The following is a 20,542-nucleotide window of genomic DNA, read 5'->3' on the forward strand; positions in this document are numbered from 1 at the left end:
AAAAAAACAGTGGCTATATTGTTCTTCACTACAGTTGTATTTTCTATGGATTCTTGCATGTGATGTTGAAACTTTTGCAAATTAAGAAGGGCTAAAAAAATGTTTGGACAGTTCTTAATCTTTTCTAAGTTCTTCATGTAGCTTAATGGTAATTCTTTTGGCAATAGTTGCATTCTATCGATATATGTAAAACACTGCTTTTCCACTACATGAAGTCAACTATGTGGATCAACTATATTTTTGTTTTATATTTAGGATCTCATCATGAGTGAGATTAGTAACATCAAGGTTTTGCCATTAAATCACATGTTCTTGCACGTAAAATGTACAGGAGTTACATTATTTTATGTTATTAATTAAGCAATTGTCTTGTATTCAATATGATTGCCTCAGTGTAAGCTTGTGTTCCCTATGTATGTTCCCTATCTATTTCACCGTAGTAGTAACACCCCTTAAATATTTTTTTCCTTAATGCAGTTTGGAGTAACTCATATTGTTGATATAGTTTTGTCACCTTTGTCCAGATAGAGTTGCAGGTCATTAATTCTCTCTTCGAAGCATAATTTATTATTCTTGCAAGTTTTGCAAAAAAAAAAAAAGAAGATATGCATAAGTAATATGCTTACGAGATTTTAAGAATCTCGCGGTTTGCTGATTTACAATCATGACATTCGATTTTCTAACAGTTTGCTAATTTACGATCACGACTATCATTTTTACAGTCCGCTGATTTACAATCACAACATTCAATTTTCTAATAGTTTGTTGATTTACGATTGCGAGTTTCATATTTACGGTCCGTTGATTTACAATCACAACCTTTGATTTTCTAACAGTTTGCTGATTTATTATCACGACTGTCATTTTTAAAGCTCGTTGATTTACGATCACGACTTCAGTTCATTGATTTATGATCACGGCTTCAGTTCATTGATTTATGATCATGAACACTTCATAAAGAGTTTGTTGATTTACGATCACGATCTTCGGCTTTCTAACTATTCGCTGATTTACGATCACGATCATCATTTTTACGGCCTGTTGATTTACTATCACGACCTACAATTTTCTAACAGTTTGCTAATTTACGATCACGAATGTCATTTTTACGGTCTGTTGATTTATGATCACAACCTTAGACTTCCTAATAGTTCGTTGATTTACGATCACGACTGTTATTTTACGGTCCGCTGATTTATGATTACAACCTTTGATTTTCTAACAATTCGTTGATTCACGATCACAACTGTCATTTTTACGGTCCGCTGATTTATGATAACGACCTTCGATTTTCTAATACTTCACTGATTTACGATCACGACTATCATTTTTACGGTTCACTGATTTACGATCATGACCTTTGATTTTCTAACAGTTCACTGATTTACAATTATGACTGTCATTTTTACGGTCCGCTAAATTTCGATCACGACCTTTGATTTTCTAACAATTCGTTGATTTATGATCATGACTGTTATTTTTATGGTTCACTGATTTACGATCATGACCTTTAGCTTTCTAACAATTCGCTAATTTACGAGTACAACCTTTTACTCACGAGATTTCACGAATCCCACGATATTTTACAATACAATTCGCAATATTCTACAATGCATTTCGTAGCATTTCTGTAAATATAGTTCGCAGTAATTCTACAATACAGTTCGTAGCATTTCTTCAAATACAGCTTGCATAATTATACAACATGATTTGTTTCCTTAAAACCATTTCTCCAACAACCTTGTGACTCCTGGACTACACTATTAGACAACAAAATTTGCCAAGTAAAGTTTCAAGGTAAAACTTATATAGTAAGCCCCAAATTACACACTTCACATGTCTAAGCTTGTCTCAGAAGAGTCACTTTATAATTCTTCTTCTACAAGGTGGGGAACAAATTGTTATGCAATTATAATAAAAATAACCCAGCTTGGAATCCAACCCAGAATCCAACCCGATAAATCCCACTATATATATATATTTCTAAAAAGCCATCTGCGGGAGTGGAGGGCACTCCAGACAAGCCATTGGATTATCTTCTTCTTATTTGCTTCTTCATTATCGTCTCCTTCTTTACTTCCGTTGATACTGTATATCAACAAATATAATGTAACTTTTGTTGATTATACTGTAATAAGATCTAAGGTATAATGTAACATAATTATAGTACATGACAGATTGTACTATATACAATATAATTATACATAATGTAATTATACACATTATAATATCAATAATTGTATATTATCTTTTAGAGGATAATTATTCTATATATTATCAATAAAACAAGAAAGTTTCATAAACAAGTTTAGAATGTTCCTATAAAAATAAGAAAAATTACTACAATTGTACCGAAAAATAAATTATAATGGTGATAAATGCTTGTAGAATTTTTATTTTTCACCAATTATGCACCGAATAAGTACCATTAACATGTGCATTGCCAACGTAAAATTTCCACAAGCAAGATTATACGAACTTTTTCTATTATTTTATTATACTAACCATATATAAAATGGTCATCCTTATTATATTATTATAACTAAAATGCTATTAAAAAATAATGTTTTATTTATATTTAACCTATATTGTTTAAATAAAATATTTAGATTTTCTTTTCCCTTTTTATGAGACAAATTTAAATTGTGTTTGTAAAAGTAAACTTAATATTTACATTTGAAATAAAAATATTTTATAACTAGTAAAACTTTAAAACTAATTGAATATTTCTCAAATTGCTCACCTTAAAACAATTCAATCCCGAAATTATTCAACTCTAAAAATATCCGAACTCAAACTAAACTAAATCCAAAATAATCCAAATTTGAAAACAATGGTACCCCAATCTCTCTCGCAAAAAGTTCTGGTAATCCGCAAACAAAGTGATCACAAAAATGGAGAACCCAAAGTGAGGCAGACATATTAGGTTCAAATGCAAGCAAACTAAGCACAAAACATAATCCATTCAACAAAAAAACAACTTTAATATGATCCACCAAAAGAAACTACAACTCATTTTCCCTCTCCTAAGTTAAGAAACAAACTAGTAATAACAAGTCCTCTGACTACTGTCGGACTTCGGCTTTCTTCTTCTGCCAAAGCCTGTCGAGTGCGCTATCAGCATCGCCCTGCAAAGTAGAACAAACTAATTAGCAGCCAAAATCAGATGCAACTCAATATCTTGAAAAAGAACTGAGGCAACAAAATAGAACTTCTTATTAATAGAATCCAACTTTTATACAATGAACAACTTTGTAATTGGGTCTACCAGGAACCTGTCAGTCTACAAGCAACCAGGCTTGCTTTCCTGCGATATATTGCATCAGGTCTTTAAGCATGGAGTTTTAGCTGTGGTATTTCAATTCAGAATGTTCTTAAAACCAAAGTTTATTTCTCCAAATGTACTACCAGAGCAGATGGTATAAGTTAAAAACATTCAAAATGAACAACTCTGTAACTGTGTCTATACTAGGACCTTGTGCCAATCTACAGGCAGCCGGACAAACCCCACATTGCTTCCTCCAGGTCTTTACACGTTGCATCCAAAATATGCTTGAGATATGCTAATAAACCCAATGTTTTCTCTTGCAAAGTAAATGGATCACAATTGACACTTCAAATGCATCTCAAACATTCAGAGTCTTTAACTTGACAACGTAACCACAAGCTCATTACTAACAAAGCAAGTTGCAAGATTAAGCTTTTTAAGCATGACCAGAATTTTAAACATGTCATCAATGCAAACCTGAGAATGCAGTGAAATGATCCTTCAAGAATCCTCCAAATAAAAAAGAAATTAAATTAAACATTCACTTATCAGACACCAGTAACATAGGGCTGAAGCAGCCCAAAATATCCAACAGAGGGTTAGTAAAGAACCAAAACGAACCTGGGCTCGAACAAAGCCACAAAGAGCAAAAGTGGAGAATGTGCCAGTGTATCTGCCAAGCTCATCCAAGTGCCCAACGTTAATCTGAACGGATACATGATCCTTGGAGGTTATAAGCCTGTTAGTGGCGGAACTGCAACAACAAAAGTACAAATGAGCATTACAGTATAAACAAAAATTGTGAGAAAGAAACATGAGTGAAGCAAATTAAATACCATTTCCTGGGGATATAAAGATCCATGTTTTGCCCCTCTTCGTTCTGCATCTTTTCAGATTGCTTAACTGATGAAGAAACGCAAAGCTAAAACTATATTTGAACTTCAAGTTCGATCCCCTGCAAATAAATTATGAACAAACATTTTATAGAAAACCCAAATCCTGATTTAAATTATAATTTCTGGAAAAAAATTGCCAAGCATATTTAAACATTTCAAAAGGGAAAAAAAGTTCAAACGCATGAAGATTAAAACACCAAACTAAAATTAACACTATGAAACCCAAAGACACAGAAAGGTATACTACCTGTAAGATAATAAAAGAAAGCGGCTGAAGACGCGAAAACTGCTAGGGCTGGGTTTATTTATTTATTTAGGGTCTGTTTGATAGAGGGAAAATATTTTTCGGAATTGATTTTTCTCATTTTTCAGTGTTTGATTGGAGAAAAATATTTTCCTTTTGGAAAATCAACTACAAAACAAGGGAAAATGCCTTACAATTTTTGGGAAATTGTCTTACCGATTCAATCTCCGTAAGACATTTTCCTAAAGCTCTCAGGCATTCTTCTCCCTTCATCCAGTAAGCTCCCTTCATCCATTCTTCTCCCTTCCTTCATTCTTTCAAATTTCCGTTATTGAAAGCTTCATTTTGGTTCAGAACTGGAAACCGCTGCTGGTACGTTGCAATTCCATTTCCATTTTTCGACGGTTACTTCGTTTATTTTTCATTTCTTTTTGGCTTTTATGCTCCGTTTATTTTTCATTTCTTTTTGGCTGCTACTATCGTTGCCATTTCTGCTTTCAAATGATGGGTAAGCTTCCTTCTTCTTTTATTCTTCGTTCGGTTGTTATGCTGGAAGCCATCTTTCTAATTCCCACTCTTTCTTCTTCTTCTAACACCATTGCTACCCACATCGACTGCCTAAGTAAGAAACTGTCCTAAGAACAATCAGGGATTTGAAGGTGGTTGTGTGGCTAGGTTCCTTGGCAGGCTTTCTTTTGAACCTTTGAAAGAAAATCCTCTCTTTGGTCCTTCTTCTAATACGTATGTATCATGTTCCCCCTATCTTTAAATTTCACTTCTTTTTGCTGTCTCTGGTTTTCTGAGATTTTGTTCAGTTTTTGTGTTTTTTTAAATGTGATGGGAAATTGGGTTGGAATTGAAGTTGAGGGTCCTTTTGCAACTTTCAATTCTAAAGAAGGGGAAAAAATTGCTTGCAAGTTTTAGATATGGACTGACGGTATCTTTTAGAAGTTGTTCATGTAGGAAGTTCTTATTTGATGATTCAACTGCAGTTCCCAATTGATCTTCTATAGGATTATCCTTGGATCATGCTAAAGGATATATCAATCTGTGATTTATTTTGATTCTATTGGAAATTTGTGTCTGATATGATTGATACTATTTAAGGTTATTATTAGATTTGTTCTTCCTTGTTCATTTAGCAGCAATAGGAATTCTCAATATGAAATGTCATGGTTTGCTTTGTCTATAGTAGGGGTGTAAAGGTGCTTGCAAACTACTTGAAGAAAGACTCAAACTCGGTCGAGCTATCAATTGAGTCAAATTTGAGCTTTGTTAAATAATGGCATGTCTGGAAATCATGGACTGGGTAATGAAGTTAGTTGCTTTGTTAATTTAAGGATTAATGGTTTTATAGGAACTTAAGTTAGTTGCTTTGTTAATTTGGGTAATGAACTTTGTCTGGAAATCAAGGACTGGTTAATGAAGTTAGTTGATTTGTAGCTTTATTTTTGTTTTTGTATGGTCTAATGCAAATCCTAATGTTTCTGATAGTAACTGGGTAGAAGTTCGGTTTTGGCTATTGTCACTCAGTATGTAAATGATGTCGAACATTTTATATCCTTATGGCTTAGCAACCTTTTTTTTTTATTATGCCATGTCGTCTTTGATAATCGCGAGTTGTGTAATTTTATGTTGTTCTTTCTCCTCCTCTTTCAGATTGGAAAAATTGGGAGCCTTAAAATGGGACAAGGTAGTGCATGGCAATCAAGCGTGGAGGCTTATCACTTGCATCTGGCTGCACGCTGGTGTTATTCATCTGCTTGCAAACATGTTGAGCTTGATCTTCATTGGAATTCGCCTTGAACAAGAATTTGGATTCAGTACGTTATCTGTTCCTTTTTGCAGTTGTATAATATTTCTAGAATATGTAACATTTATAAGCGTTTTGTCAGTCTTTGGTTGGTTTTTTAATTGACATATGTTCTTTATCCTAGCAGTACGTGTTGGGCTTATCTATCTATTGTCCGGTTTTGGTGGTAGCGTACTATCGTCTCTTTTCATTCAACGTAGCATTTCTGTTGGTGCCTCTGGTGCATCTTCCTGCCGGTGCTCGTGTAACATCTAAGCATAAGGCATACCAATACCTATTTTTGGTGATAGCTATGGTTTTACTCATTGTTGGGTAAGTTCTCTCAACCCTACATTACTAGTTTAGCAGCTCGTGTTTATAATTCTGGTCCTGTTTGTTTAATCTCCTATGTTTTCCTTTTTCGAATGATGACAGTTTCACAGTGGGGTTGGTAATGCTGTTTAGAGGAGAGAATGGACATGACCATTGCAGCTGGTGCCATTACCTGAGCTGTGTTCCTACATCAAAATGGCACTGTGGGAACTAAGCAGACCTTTATTACATATCGTTCACTGATTCTTTTCTGGTTTCCTTTACATTTTTTACATTTGTTAATTTCTTGGTGTTGTTACGTGCCTATGTGTATATATATACATACATACATACATACATACGTACATGGTTAGTTTTTAGACTTCGAGTTATTTTATTCACTGTTGTTATGTGATTTGACATTTTATACACAGCTTGGTCTAAATATATATAATAAGCGATTTTACTTGAAGAAAATACGAGAATATCTTTCAGTTTTTCCCTATAGTTTTAGCTAAAGGTTTTGGCTTTGCATTTTTGTGTGCTGAGATCAATATTTACTTTCTCTGAGGTCGTATCTATAATCTAACTTTGTCTCTTTGGACATTAAAGGATGAAAGTTTAATTATTAGAGATACAATATCTCTAGTTTCCGCATTAAATCGTTCAATCGGCATACAACCATGACTTGTACCGATACAAGTGCCTTGAAATTGTTCATTGGGGCATCCTGTCTACTTGTATTCACACAAGCCTGACTTGTTGCGAAATAAGTGTGCAAGGGCCCCCAAAACATGTCCGGAACACCTAAAATCAAGCCAAAACCATTACCAATCATTCCCTAATATTTCTAAACATTATAAAACATAAAACACCATCAAATCAACATATATTCCAAATAAAGCTCAACCAAGTTCACAGAGCTAACAAAATATTCAAGATGCGATGAGATTAGTTAAGATAGTAACTTCGCTTTAAGTCGAGCCTTTACCTACGCGTTGAAAAAATAATGCGTTAAGCTTGTAAAAACTTAGTAAATAGTCAAGAATTAAGCTTTGCCTTTGCAAGTAATCAATATTAAACATATAAATACCTTGTTTATGATATATTAAAATGGAATTAAGTAGACATTAAGCATTAAGATTCTCAAAACTATTTATTATATGTTACTCATCAATTCACTAATAAATTTCACTTACCATTTCATTTTAGCCCAAATATAGATTTAATATGACATAAGGATATGTGGATAGAACACTGAATCACTAGAACAAATGTAAAAACAACTTTTCCGGAAAATATTTTCAGGAAATCTGTCAAACAGCAGAAAATATTTTACACAGATTCAATCAAACACCAGAAAATATTTTTCAGTAAATCATTTTACAGAAAAGTAAAACATTTTTCCAGAAATCATTTTACGGAAAATATTTTACTGGCAATCAAACGGACCCTTATTTAAAACATGATAATTATTTTTTTCCACGTAAAAGGACGCAAAATGTCTCATTATGAAACACTTGCGTTTAGGAAAAAAAAGGTTAATTTCATTTTGGGACTTGAACTTGGAAACTTTTCTCATATTGAGGCATGAATTTTCTTTTGGTCTAAGTTAGGTCCTGAACTTGGTAACTGCTCTCACATTGGGCCTGACCTTTTTGCTTGGTCCAAATTAGGCTCTAAACTTTGCAAATGTTCCCACTTGGGACTTCCAACTTTTTTATCCAATTTAGTCATTGAAAACCTTAAAGTTCAAGCCTTAATGGGAGCAATTGCCAAGTTTTAGAGTCTAACTTTGATAAAAAAAAAGGTTTAAGCCCCAATGTGGAAAAAATTGTCAAGTCCAGGTCCTAATGTGGAAACAACTGCCAAGTTTAGGACCTAACTTGTACAAAAAAAAAAGTTCAGACCCTAAGAAAAGTTACCAAATTCAGACCCTAAATAGTGATTTAACTCAAAAAAAAAAAAACTAACTCTAATCCGTGGAACCATGTACCAGAATATTTTTTGTACATTTACAATACAAAATTTTGGCTAGGAGAAGCTAATAAAGATTGTGGGAGCACAAGTTGTCCATTGTTTAATCTCTTTACTGAGTTGTCGGTTGTTTGTGATCGTTGAATGGAGACTGAGTGAAGAAGATGCTGGATGTCTTCAATTGTCAGTTAAAGTTTCCATCATGCAACGGTGCGACCCATGATAATATTTTCTCATTTTTTCCCTTAGTGAGAAGTCCACAAGAAGTGACGTTATTTCACTTGATTATAACTAGAATAGATTGCAGAGTAAGGATTCTAACTTGAAGTTTGCTGGAAAATTTGTAGCTTCTAATCAACCATAGTTGGGAGCCATTATGGCCATATGTTATGGCAGCCCTAGCAATAAGACCTTTATGGTTGTTTTGGTTAGTGTTGAGGCAGAGAAACCAGTAAAGATCACATCTTCCTATGTCTAGGGATCTTGGAATCCGTGGTTGGGTAGCTAGGGGGTCGATGTTGAAAGAGTGAAGAATTGGTCGGTAGAAATCATTGATTCTTATGAGGGCCATCGGTTGGGATCAACATTTTTGAAAATGAGATCGTTTTTAAACACAAGCAACAAGGGTAAAAGTTTTCCTAGAGTCTTGTGAAGCAATGTCTTTTGAATTGAACCATTGGAGGATCCAGTCAGAGATGAAGGGAATATTGAGGGAGTCTGGTCAGAGAGATAAAGGGGGACCAAAGCAGATGGACCGTGCAAAATGACATCTGAGGAAGAGGTGCGTGGCTGTTTCCTCTTTGGTGGCACAAAAAATCAAACAACGATAGTCGCCTCAATAGGAGGTCTTTAGTAGGGAGGCAATTATTGCAGATTTTCTCTAGGAAGATAATGATTTTGAAAGGGAGTTTGAGATGCCAGAGATTAATCTAGGCTTTTTACGGATAATCAAAAGGAGGGGTTAGTGTGCTCCTTTGATAGAGATGATGATAGATGTTTTTGATTGAAAAAGGCCATTATGATCAAATTTCCAATCAGTTTTATCTCTAACGCCTTGGATTGAGAGAGTCCTACTAAGGAGGTCACGGCACAAGAGGAGCCTAGAAGTTCCAATGCCCTGCTTTGATTCCAAATTAATATGTATGGACTCCATATTTTATTTTGGGTAAACAGTTCACATATTCGCTCAGGTAGTTTGATCACCAAAATATATATATTTTTCCGTTAATTTTGTGACCCTATTAGGTTAATTTAAATTTTAGAATAGCCAATTCACCATTAAAATTTATTTGGTCACCAAATGTAAGGTTGTAGTGGCCTTCTTTTAATTGATATAATAATAAATTTAGTCTCTTATATTTTACACATTATTTCAATTTGGTCCAATTCTAAAAATTTAACAAACTTAACCCTTAATGTTTACACATTCGGTCAATTTAGTCTACATTCTAAAAATTCTAAAAAATATTAAAATTTATAAAAAAAATCAAAATTTTCAAAAAAATTTTAAAGTTATTACAATTTATAAAAAAAAACCAAAAAATCAAAATATCCAAAAACTTAAAAAATCACTTAAAAATTGTTGAAATTTAATATATTGATTAGAATATATATAATATTTTTATGTATGTTATTATATAAATATTTTTGGGTTAATAAGTAGCTTGCCATTTAAACTTGTTCAAAAGTACCTAGTTGGTACCTAAGTAAACAAAATGAGTTGTAACTTTAATAGGGCAATTTACCAGAAAAAGCCCTTTTTTTTCAAAATTTATCGAAATGGGCCGATTTTTTGATTATTTACCGGAATGGTCCATTTTCCGGAAAATCGCGCCCACGTCAGCGCGATGTCAGGGTACATGGCAGGACATCGCGTCCACGTCAGCGCGACCTGCTGACGTGGACGCGATGTCCTCCGCGCATGAACAGTACCCCAACGGTCAAAAATTTGACCGTTGCCCTCCCCAACGGTCAAAAAAAATATAAATACCCCCACCCCTTTATTTTTTTCACAAACAAATCCTATCTAATTTTTCCTATCTAATCCTCTCAATTTCCTTCCAATATTCTCTCAAACCCATATTTAATTTTAATTTCCTCTCAATTTCCTTCCAAAATTCTCTCAAATCTATTTTTTAAAATAATTATAATTTTTTTATATTTTTTTAAAATAATTTTAATTTTTTTTATATTTTCATCAATGGCCGGATCATTGATTCATCTTGATAGCAATCACATATCAGTGGAGCAAATGAAAATGGTAAGTATTAAATTTAATTTGTAATCATTATTTAAGATTTTTTTATTTAAGTATTTTTAGATAATTATTAATTTATTGTTTGTTATAAAAGTCTGAAGATCGGGTATTGGAATGCCATATCCGGAATATGCATGCTCCTCCATCACCGTTAGTAGAGAGTTACCTGCGGGAAGCGGATTTTTGGCACGTGGCGACGGTAAGCCGAGGATGCAAGTTGGACCCGAAACTGATTAGTGCGTTGATCGAGAGGTGGAGACCCGAGACACACACATTTCATTTTCCATGCGGAAAGTGCACTATCACTCTAGAAGATGTCAGCATGCAGTTGGGATTGCCGGTGGACGGGCACCCAGTCACCGGGTTTGCCCAATCTAGCAATGGAGAGGCAGTGTGCTACGAGCTTTTGGGCGCTATTCCGGAAAAAATGGATGGAGGTAAGGTCGAGATGGGCTGGTTACGTGCCACCTTCCCCCGATTCGAATGCAAATTTAACCGAAATCCAAAGAATTCGATATGCTCGATCATACATTCTTCAAATAATTGGAGGTTATCTGATGCCGGACACGTCACGGAGCCGTGTACATCTAAGGTGGCTACTAAAACTCGTTGATTTTAGAAGAGCCAGTGAATTTAGTTGGGGGTCTGCCGTTTTGGCAACATTATATCGGGAGATGTGCGGGGCGACACGATCGAGGAGAGCAACCATCGGAGGTTGCCTGTCACTACTGCAATCATGGGCACGGTTTCGCTTTCCATTTCTACGTCCTCGAGTGAACCACCCATATACATTCCCACTCGTAACGAGGTAAATTTTATATTACATTTTAGAATTATTATGTAGATTTTGTAAGAATAAAAGTATGCTAAAAATTTATTTAATTAGGTGGAACCATCCGGCAAGTTATCATGGATTACCGTCTGAATTTAAAGATATACATCTCTATTGGACCAACGGTCAGAAGCAGAAGTAAGTATTATTGCAAATAGATATTTCCATACATTAGCTAGTCGATTGATATTTAGTATTTAGTATTTAGTATTATGTATATAACTAATATTTCTATCATGTTCATATAGTTTCAATGGACACTATACGAGGATCCGGCAATTCGAGCAGTAATCTCGGAAGAGTTTTTACAAAATTTGAATGCTTGGCATGTGAAAGTGGTGTTGATCAACTATGCAACCGTGAAGCCCCACTAGACAGACAGAGTGCTACGACAGTTTGGATGTAGACAACCGATTCCTGCGGACCCTAAGGAGTTTGACGAGCACCACAAAATCGACATTCAGCTATTAGGTACGGATTGGCCTAGATACTGGTCCGAGTACATGAAAATGTGGGAAAATCGGCATGAATATCTACCTACTCGGGAAGAAATCATCGTTCCGGAGTTAGCGTGCGTTCCAGAATACATGCCATGGTTTAGGATCCATGGTAAGCCGTATTTACTTATGCCAGAGGAGAGGCAACGGTAATTACGTCTCGGAAGGGAAATGCGCGGGCCTCTAAATCCAAGATGAGAAGACTTCGAAGGCAGCCCTTCAACGAGGCCTAGACAGTCACCCGGCGCATCATCAGCGGGCATGCAATCACTGGCCCCAACGAGAGCACCGACGCAGTCACCTGACGCAGCAATTCAACAGATGATACCCACGCAGCCGCCTTTCCCTATGAGGCCAGGTATGTTTCCTAGCCCTTATATGTACCCTAACCCTTACATGTTGGTCACTTTTCGTCGTTCGCTCTTGGATGGATATTGCCTGTAGTAGTTCGAAGCAACGTGTCTTAGGCAATATCTATGGTGTTTGCGCTGCCACAAGCTTCCCTCTCGATCAAATGCAGCTAGTATACTGGCGCCCCGATCTGAAATAACACAGATATCAGGTTGGGGGCAGACATGCCTCCTGTACCTGCAGCACATGTATGTGGACCTTTGTACTTTTTTATCTCCCACAACCCTGTCCTTTTCCTTAATGAGGCGACGATTTTCCATGAACATGTGCCGTCTTGCACCGCACACTTCGCCTCAAACTTATCAGATTTTGATTTAACGACGTGGTAATTAATGTCGTTTTTGATGCTATGCTGTTTCAAAGCACCAATAAAACTATCCTTGTTGGTAAACTGATTACCAATTTCAAGTTCACCGAAATCTACCCCCGAACTTGTACGATCGCTCAACCGATGTGGTAGATCTGAAAACTCTAACGCATTATCTGCTGACAGATCGACATTATGCATGTGGGCTGGAGGTGAGTATGCTCTGAATCGTGGATTTTCTTCATCATCTGAACTCCTTTCAACATCTTCACCTTCTGTTGACATAGGTTCCGGTTCAGAAAATAATCCCACTTTTGCACCATCCGGCCCGGGCTCTCGAGGTGGATCCACATCGGAGTCATCTTCTAACCCACAATCATCTGCAGCGTACGACGTCCCCTCACCGGTTGACGTCGTAGGTAGTACTTCATCCCTTCTTCTGGGCATTTGATAACGTCCCCAATTGGATGTAGATTGCCATCCACTAGAACTTGACGCAGTTCCCCAGTACGTATTTCCAGCATCAAATGTCGAGCCATCAACGTACATGTCCCATCCACCAATAGAGTGTCTTGCGGGGGATGTGCATTCGACACCTCGACCGATCATGGGCTGTTTCGTATTTTGTAACCCACTAACCGAGTGTCGGCCAGGGGTCGTGTATACATCTCGAACACCGGACGAAAGTACATCAGTTGGCGACATAAATTGTACATATAACTCAATATAAGTTGTTCCACTAGCAAGATGAGTCTGCACCATTGCCTCCAAGCTACGAGCACCTTTTATGTCGAACGAGTCATATGTCACCGGATCAACACAAGAACAAAATCGATACGTGATTGACAGAACTTTCATTGGTGTCGTTCCAAAGATTTTACGCCTAATTCTTTTACGAAGTTCTGTCAAATCTATGTTCTGGTTAAATGACAGTCGCACCGTATTCTCCGACAAAAAAACAACACCATTCTCGGTGTGGCAAACCTCACCATCATAGTAAATAACAACACTAATACATTCACTCATTTTGAAATTCTAACTTTCTTAGCCTCTCTAAATTTTTTCTGCTATGACTTATGCATTCTAAGAACATTTTCTACCTAATTTATAGCCTCAGCCCAAACTTGCTACTGTAGCAAAATCGAGTCCACGAAGGCGCGATTTCACAACTTCTTCTCAAATAGCATCCTGGTAGAAGCGATTTTATACTATTTGCTCAGAAACGTCAACAAAAAAATTATTTCTTACATGACCTACTATAGCAAAATCGCATCCACGAGGGCGCGATTTCACAATTTCTTCTCAAATAGCATTCTCGTAGAAACGATTTTATACTATTTGCTCAGAAAAATCAGAAAAAAATTATTTCTTACATAACCTACTGTAGCAAAATCACGTCCACGAGGGCGCGATTTCACAATTTCTTCTCAAATAGCATCCTGGTAGAAGCGATTTTATACTATTTGACCAGAAACGTCAACTCGAAATAATTTATTCCGGAACATTTTCTGCCTAAAAAGCCTGACCCTAAACCCTAAAAGCCAAAAAAACCAAACGTGAAAAATACGTCAAAATCACGTCCCCAAGAACGCGCTACGTCGCAATACATCGCGTCCACGTCAGTGCGACTTGCTGACTTAGAAGGAAATCGCGTCCTTGAGGGCACAATTTTCTTCCACGCCAGCAGGTCGCGCTGACGTGGACGCGATGTCCTGCCATGCACCCTGACATCGCGCTGACGTGGGCGCGATTTCCCAAAAAATGGACCATTCCGGTAAATAATTAAAAAATCTGCCCATTTCGGTAAATTTTGAAAAAATGGCTTTTTCTGGGAAATTGCCCACTTTAATATTTAAGTTTTGGGGAGAAAGGGTGTGATTGGGAATCAAAATAGTCGCTAAAAAGCTTTTTGAATACTCTAATGAAGAAGGCATGAGCATGGAACCTGAGAAAGAGAATGAAGAATATGACCACCATACCCTAGAGGAATCAATGGCGACCATCAATCTCACCAAACGGGAGAAAGCAAACATTAAAGAATGGCGAGAGAAAACTCTCATCATTAGACTCTTTGGTAACATATGGGTTTTCAACACCTGAGTCTGAACTCTGTAGCTTAACCATCTGCAGAAGCCCTCTGGTACCTTAAATCTCATTACTTTGGAGGGTATGCTTTTTGTGTGGTCAAATCCATATGCTCACTAGCCTATGAGAATGTGACTAAGAATGGTCCATGGTTCTTAAACATTAAAAAATAGTAGCCAAGTTTTTGTACTTTCGAAGCATCTGTACATAGAGTTGTGATACGAGTTAGGCAGTCGAAGCTCCCCATCTAGTATTATGATAAATAAATACTCTCAAGAGTCAAATGGAAAATAGTAAACTCTTAAATATTGATATAACTACTAGTCTAGAGAAGAGAGGCATATATGCCATGGTTTGTGTTCAAATTAATTTGGATCAACCTTTGGTTAAATCCATCATTGTTGAAGGAAGAAAGCAACAAATCATCTACGAGGGCATTGAAAGTGTATGTTTTTGCTGTGGAAAGATTAGACATCGTAAAGAATCATTCCTAGACTCCAAAAACATATTGAAGCTGAGAATGGTCGAAAGGTGGTAAATCCATCTGAAACTACGTACCCAACCGGTGTTACAAACAAGTGCCCAACAACAACCATAATGGCACCAGATGAATACAACCCTTGGCTTTTCGTGCAATGGTGGAAAACGAAAGCACGACCACCCAAAAATCTCACAGACCCTCAAGCCCTAAAAAAATAATTTTTTAATCACAAAGTCAAAATCTACAATGAAATGTTTTAAAAATCAAGGAAAGTTTAAAATTTTTCTTAAAATTGAGCATTGTGGTATTTATAATAATAAACCTTAAACCAAATATTACATGTGCTCTGTACAAGGCAGTCTAAGTCATTTTCTCCTTTTTTTTACCAAATCATCTCCTCTACTATCCTCGAACCTTGGATTGCTTTGAGTGTGGGCTCACATAAAATGAACCGAACATATAAAATGGAAACTTTTATTAACTTTCAATTGAAAAGTTAATTTCTCTTTTTGGGAATCAGGAACTTTAAGCTTTTAGAAAATGAAGTTTTTTTTGTAACAACACATTTTTCAGTGATATCAAAAATAGTGGTTTCGGGGCTACAAATCCGATAAGTGAGTTCATAAATATTATTATATAATATTTACGAGCCAAATATAGTGCTATAATAAAGTTTTATTTGATAATTTATGTATTTGAATAAACAATTAGGTTCAAGTGGTAAGTCCTTAAAATCAAGTGGTTTTAGAAAATAAAGTATCGGAACCTCGTTTCTATAAACTGAGCTCGTAAATATTTTATTAAATATTTAGAGAGTGTTATTAGGGTGGTATTAAATTTTGGTTAAGAAATTTTATCATTTAAATAATTAATAAAGACTAAATCGTAAAGGTTGCAAAAGTGGGTTTCTATTAGTTTAATGAGATAAATGGTTAAGAAAATTTTAAAGTAATGGACTTTTGTGGTAATTATATCAAATCTTTAATTGGTGAACGTTTTTGGACTTTAATTTGTTGAATTTTAAAAGTTAATAATAGGGGCAAAGTGGTAATTAAGCATAAAATTAATATAAACAAAAGAAACAACTTCATCTTCCCCATTTTTTGAAGCTAGCCACTAAAACCACTATTTAAGGGTGGAAGACATTCAACCAACCTTAATTATTCATGCATGGTGAGGTATTTTTGTCTCATTTTTAGTAATTTTTATATTTTTGAGCTCGTATTAGCTTAATCTAGCTAATCTGGGGGTCAATTTGTAAAAAGCTAGCCACTAAAACCTCTATTTAAGGGTGGAAGACATTCAGCCAACCTTAATTATTCATGCATGGTGAGGTATTTTTGTCTCGTTTTTGTAATTTTTATATTTTTGAGCTCGTATTAGCTTAATCTAGCTAATCTGGGGTCAATTTGTAAAACTGTTAAATGTTATAAATTATGTCATGGATGAATTTGATATGTTTTTAAATTTTTATGGTAGATTGTTAAGCTTGGTTGTTAAATAGACATAATTTGTTAAGTAATTTTAGACGATTTTAATGTTTAGGGACTTATTTATGAAAATGGTAAAATTCAAGGAAAATATTATGGATTGATGATAAATACGGGCATTTATGAGAATAGGTAAAAATCGGCTAGCATGATTTTTAATTAAAAATGGTTAAATTGCAAGTTTCAGTTCAGGGACTAAATTGCATAAAAGGTAAAATTTGAGGGTAATTTAGTAAATTTAAATTGTTAAGGGTTATAAGCTAAAATAATTATTTTAAGTTATTTGAATGGTGTAATTAAGTGAAAATTATTATTTAGATCAAGAAACGCTGCAATTGGATTTAAATCGAGGAAGAACAAAAGTTTTGAACTAGTTGTTGACTCTGTTTTAGCAACCGTTCTAATTGAGGTAAGTTCATTTAATATGAACTCAATTATATTTCTAATTGTTTAAGAATTTTAGAGATTAAATGGTATAAAAATTATTAATGTTTAAATTGATTTGTTGGTAGAACGGAAATTGTGAAAAGTCATGAAAACGATATTTTCTGAAATCAATAGAGATAGATTGCATTCGTACATAAGACCATAGCAAGGCTATGGCAATTGTTCGGATATAAGATCATGGTTGGACCATGGCAATATATACATAAGACCATAGCGAGACTATGACATTTGTTTAGACGTAAAACCATGGTTGGACCATGACAGTGTATATATATATGTAATACCATAGTTGGGTTATGACATTCTGATGATAAGACCATAACTGGGTTATGGCATTATGAACGTAAGACCATGGCAAAGTTATCACAGTGCACATGTAAGACCATAGTTGGACTATGGCACAATATGAAACGTGTATCGGGGTTTCAATCGTCTTTACAGTGTTTACCGGATGGAAATAAATGAGAATCTAAACATGATATGTGAAACAGTAAGTGATTTGTAATAGTACATATGTGTAAAAGAGGTAAATGTTGTATTATCATTATATGTTAAAGAGATTATGCATTCTGATATTAAGAAATGTAAATGTTATGAAATTTGAGGGAGCTGATGAGAATAGGAAAGGGATTAATACTCGTCATGTGGGATTTGTGATATGTTTTGTTAAATGAATGTTTTGACTAGTATAGTTTGTAATGAATATTATACCTTGGTGTGATTATATGTTTCATATGTCTATAAATATGTTAACTAATGATGTTTGTGGTGTTTAAAGAATTAAATGAATATATGAGTATTTTTCGAGTAATCAATGTTATTTCATATGATTCAACGGATAATCAAGGTTCAAATGGATAAGTACATGTATGTATTAAGCTATGGTATTAAATACGTGATATGGGAATTTGGATATGCGTAGTTTAAGGAAAATGAAGTTAAATGGTATAAGCATAAATGTTAGTTGGTGAAATTGAAATGTTGGTATGTTTATTGTCATGCCTTATTTGATCTTATAAGTGCATTGTTTCACTAACTAACGTTATGAACTTTTGTCTATAGGAAAGGATGTTTGGCCTATAATGAAATGAAATTATCTTTGATTGTTTAACTTAATGTACACGATAAGTTTAAGTTATTAATACGAGCTTACTAGGCACTACTTGTTTACGTATGTGTTTTCTCTGTTTTGTAGATCATCGAAAAGCTCAATTGATTAGAATCTCATTGAAGCTTCGTCACATTATCCATTCGTCATATTAGTAGTTTTGGTTGTTTTGGCTAATGGTTATAAATGGCATGTGATAGGGGTTAAAAAGTTATTCAAGTGATTTGGCTTGTTTTTAAGTTTTGCCAAGTTTATTGTGCTTAATAATGTTAGATGATGGCATGTAAATAAGAGGTGCAAATATGAGTGAATGAACTCTTATGCATGATTTATAAATAATAGATATTTTATGGTATAATGGCATGTTTTGGAATGGTTATTTGGCATAGTTGGCATATGTTCAATTTAGGTTTTGGAGATGTTAAATGGGATTAAGTTTAATGTGTGAAATGTGGTGCCTTTGAATGGAATAGGTATAGGTTGAATGATTCTTGACATGTTTTAAGTGATTTTGAATGTGATTTAAACATGTGAAAGTAGTTATAGATGGTATGACTTAGTAGTTAAGAAATGATATTTGAAATGGCTTGTTTTAAGGTCAATTTGAGTTGCACACGGCCTGGGACACGCGATGTCACACGGCCGTGTGCCACACATGGTCACACCATATAGCCGTGTGTCTTATTAAGTTTAGGTGCATGATCCACAAAGTCTAAGACATGGACAGTGACACGACCATGTGTCTCAAGTCAGTATGTAACACGATTTGGCACATGGTCTACGACACGACCGTGTGACTTAATATCGAATGCACACACGGTTTGGCACATGGCCTGCAACATAGCCGTGTGACCCTATTTTGAATAGCCACAAAGGCGGACACATGGGCAAGGATACGACCGTGTGTCCTTACTTTGAATGTCCACACGGCTTGGACTATGTCGCACGGCCATGTAACCCCTGTTTCTCAAATTTTCTATTTTGTTTAAATTTGGTCCCTTAGTGTTCTCAAGTTACTTTTAGGGCCTCTTAAACTCGGTTTAAGGCTTATAAGAGTATTATCTTATAATTAAATTAAGTTTTTTATTGTTAAATTTTAAATTTCATATTAGTTTCTGTATCGATGTTAAATGTTATGATTTGTATAGTAATGCTCCATAACCCTAATCCGGCAACAGAAACGAGTTAGGAGTGTTATATTTTTTTGTAAATAAATTACCACTATAGAATAAAGATGTTCAATCAATTGGGTCTTGTTTATTTTTTAGTCATTCCATAATTCCTATTTATAGGAAAACGATACAAGAATTTGGCATGCTTATAACATTTTCCTTAATCATTTACATACATTAGTTATAAGCATAAACATTCAATTCCATTTCATTCACTTCAATCATTTCTGAGTTTGTTAGGTCAATTACTCAATTGGCCCTAAGAGTTTTCGACTAATTTTGCATGTTGTCATATTTTGTATTTCATTTCATTTACCATTTAACTAATTTACATACTTTTAACCAACCTACATCATAATCTGGTACCTCAGTGCATCATCGGATAAATTGAAAAAATATATTGGCACACATGGTGCATCATCAGACAAACCAAAGCATTTATACTGGCACACATAATGCATCATTGGATAAATTGAAACAATTACACTAGCATACACAGTGCATCATTGGATATACTGAAGTAATTATACTAGCACACATAGTGCATCAATGGATATACCGAAACAATTATACTGGCACACACTGTGCATCATTGGATAAACTAAAGTATAACCTGTACATTTAGTAAGAAACCAATTTCCAATTTCATTATACGTGCAATTCACAATCTATCAATCTCAATTAATCATCAATTCACCATTCCAGTATCATATATAACATATCTCAACCCAATTTCATATATTATATAAGCCATGCAACTTTCTATCCTATTCTATTTAGTTCTTTATCTCGGTATACCACATCAAACATCTCATCTTAACTCATACAATAATTATATACTTACCTCATAACTGAATCATGTAATTTAACATGAATAAGCAATAATTAAATTAAATCAGATCATAGAAATACAAATCGAAAACTCTGAGCTATTAGTCAAGACTTTGGATTTTCCTTTCCTTCTCG

General features: G+C 34.9%; 1 protein-coding gene and 1 pseudogene across 2 annotated transcripts; one reads left to right on the plus strand and one right to left on the minus strand.

Moving 5' to 3' along the window:
* Positions 1-2,922: 2,922 nt before the first annotated feature.
* On the minus strand, positions 2,923-5,147 carry LOC107920810 (40S ribosomal protein S21). Of its 2 annotated transcripts, XM_016850670.2 has the most exons (4): positions 4,412-5,147; positions 4,105-4,223; positions 3,890-4,022; positions 2,923-3,128 (listed from the first exon to the last, which is right to left on the minus strand). In XM_016850670.2, exons 2-4 carry the CDS (start codon positions 4,152-4,154, stop codon positions 3,066-3,068), a joined length of 246 nt encoding a protein of 81 aa, XP_016706159.1. In that variant the 5' UTR covers positions 4,155-4,223; positions 4,412-5,147; the 3' UTR covers positions 2,923-3,065. The 2 variants fall into 2 exon arrangements, with proteins under 2 accessions (XP_016706159.1, XP_040964631.1); XM_041108697.1 differs by lacking the exon at positions 4,412-5,147 and having other exon boundaries at positions 4,105-4,368.
* Positions 4,913-6,909, plus strand: LOC121224963 (RHOMBOID-like protein 2; annotated as a pseudogene).
* The last annotated feature ends 13,633 nt before the right edge of the window (positions 6,910-20,542 follow it).

The sequence above is a fragment of the Gossypium hirsutum genome, chromosome D13 (genome assembly GCF_007990345.1).
Source record: "Gossypium hirsutum isolate 1008001.06 chromosome D13, Gossypium_hirsutum_v2.1, whole genome shotgun sequence".
In the NCBI taxonomy this organism is placed as follows: domain Eukaryota; kingdom Viridiplantae; phylum Streptophyta; class Magnoliopsida; order Malvales; family Malvaceae; genus Gossypium; species Gossypium hirsutum.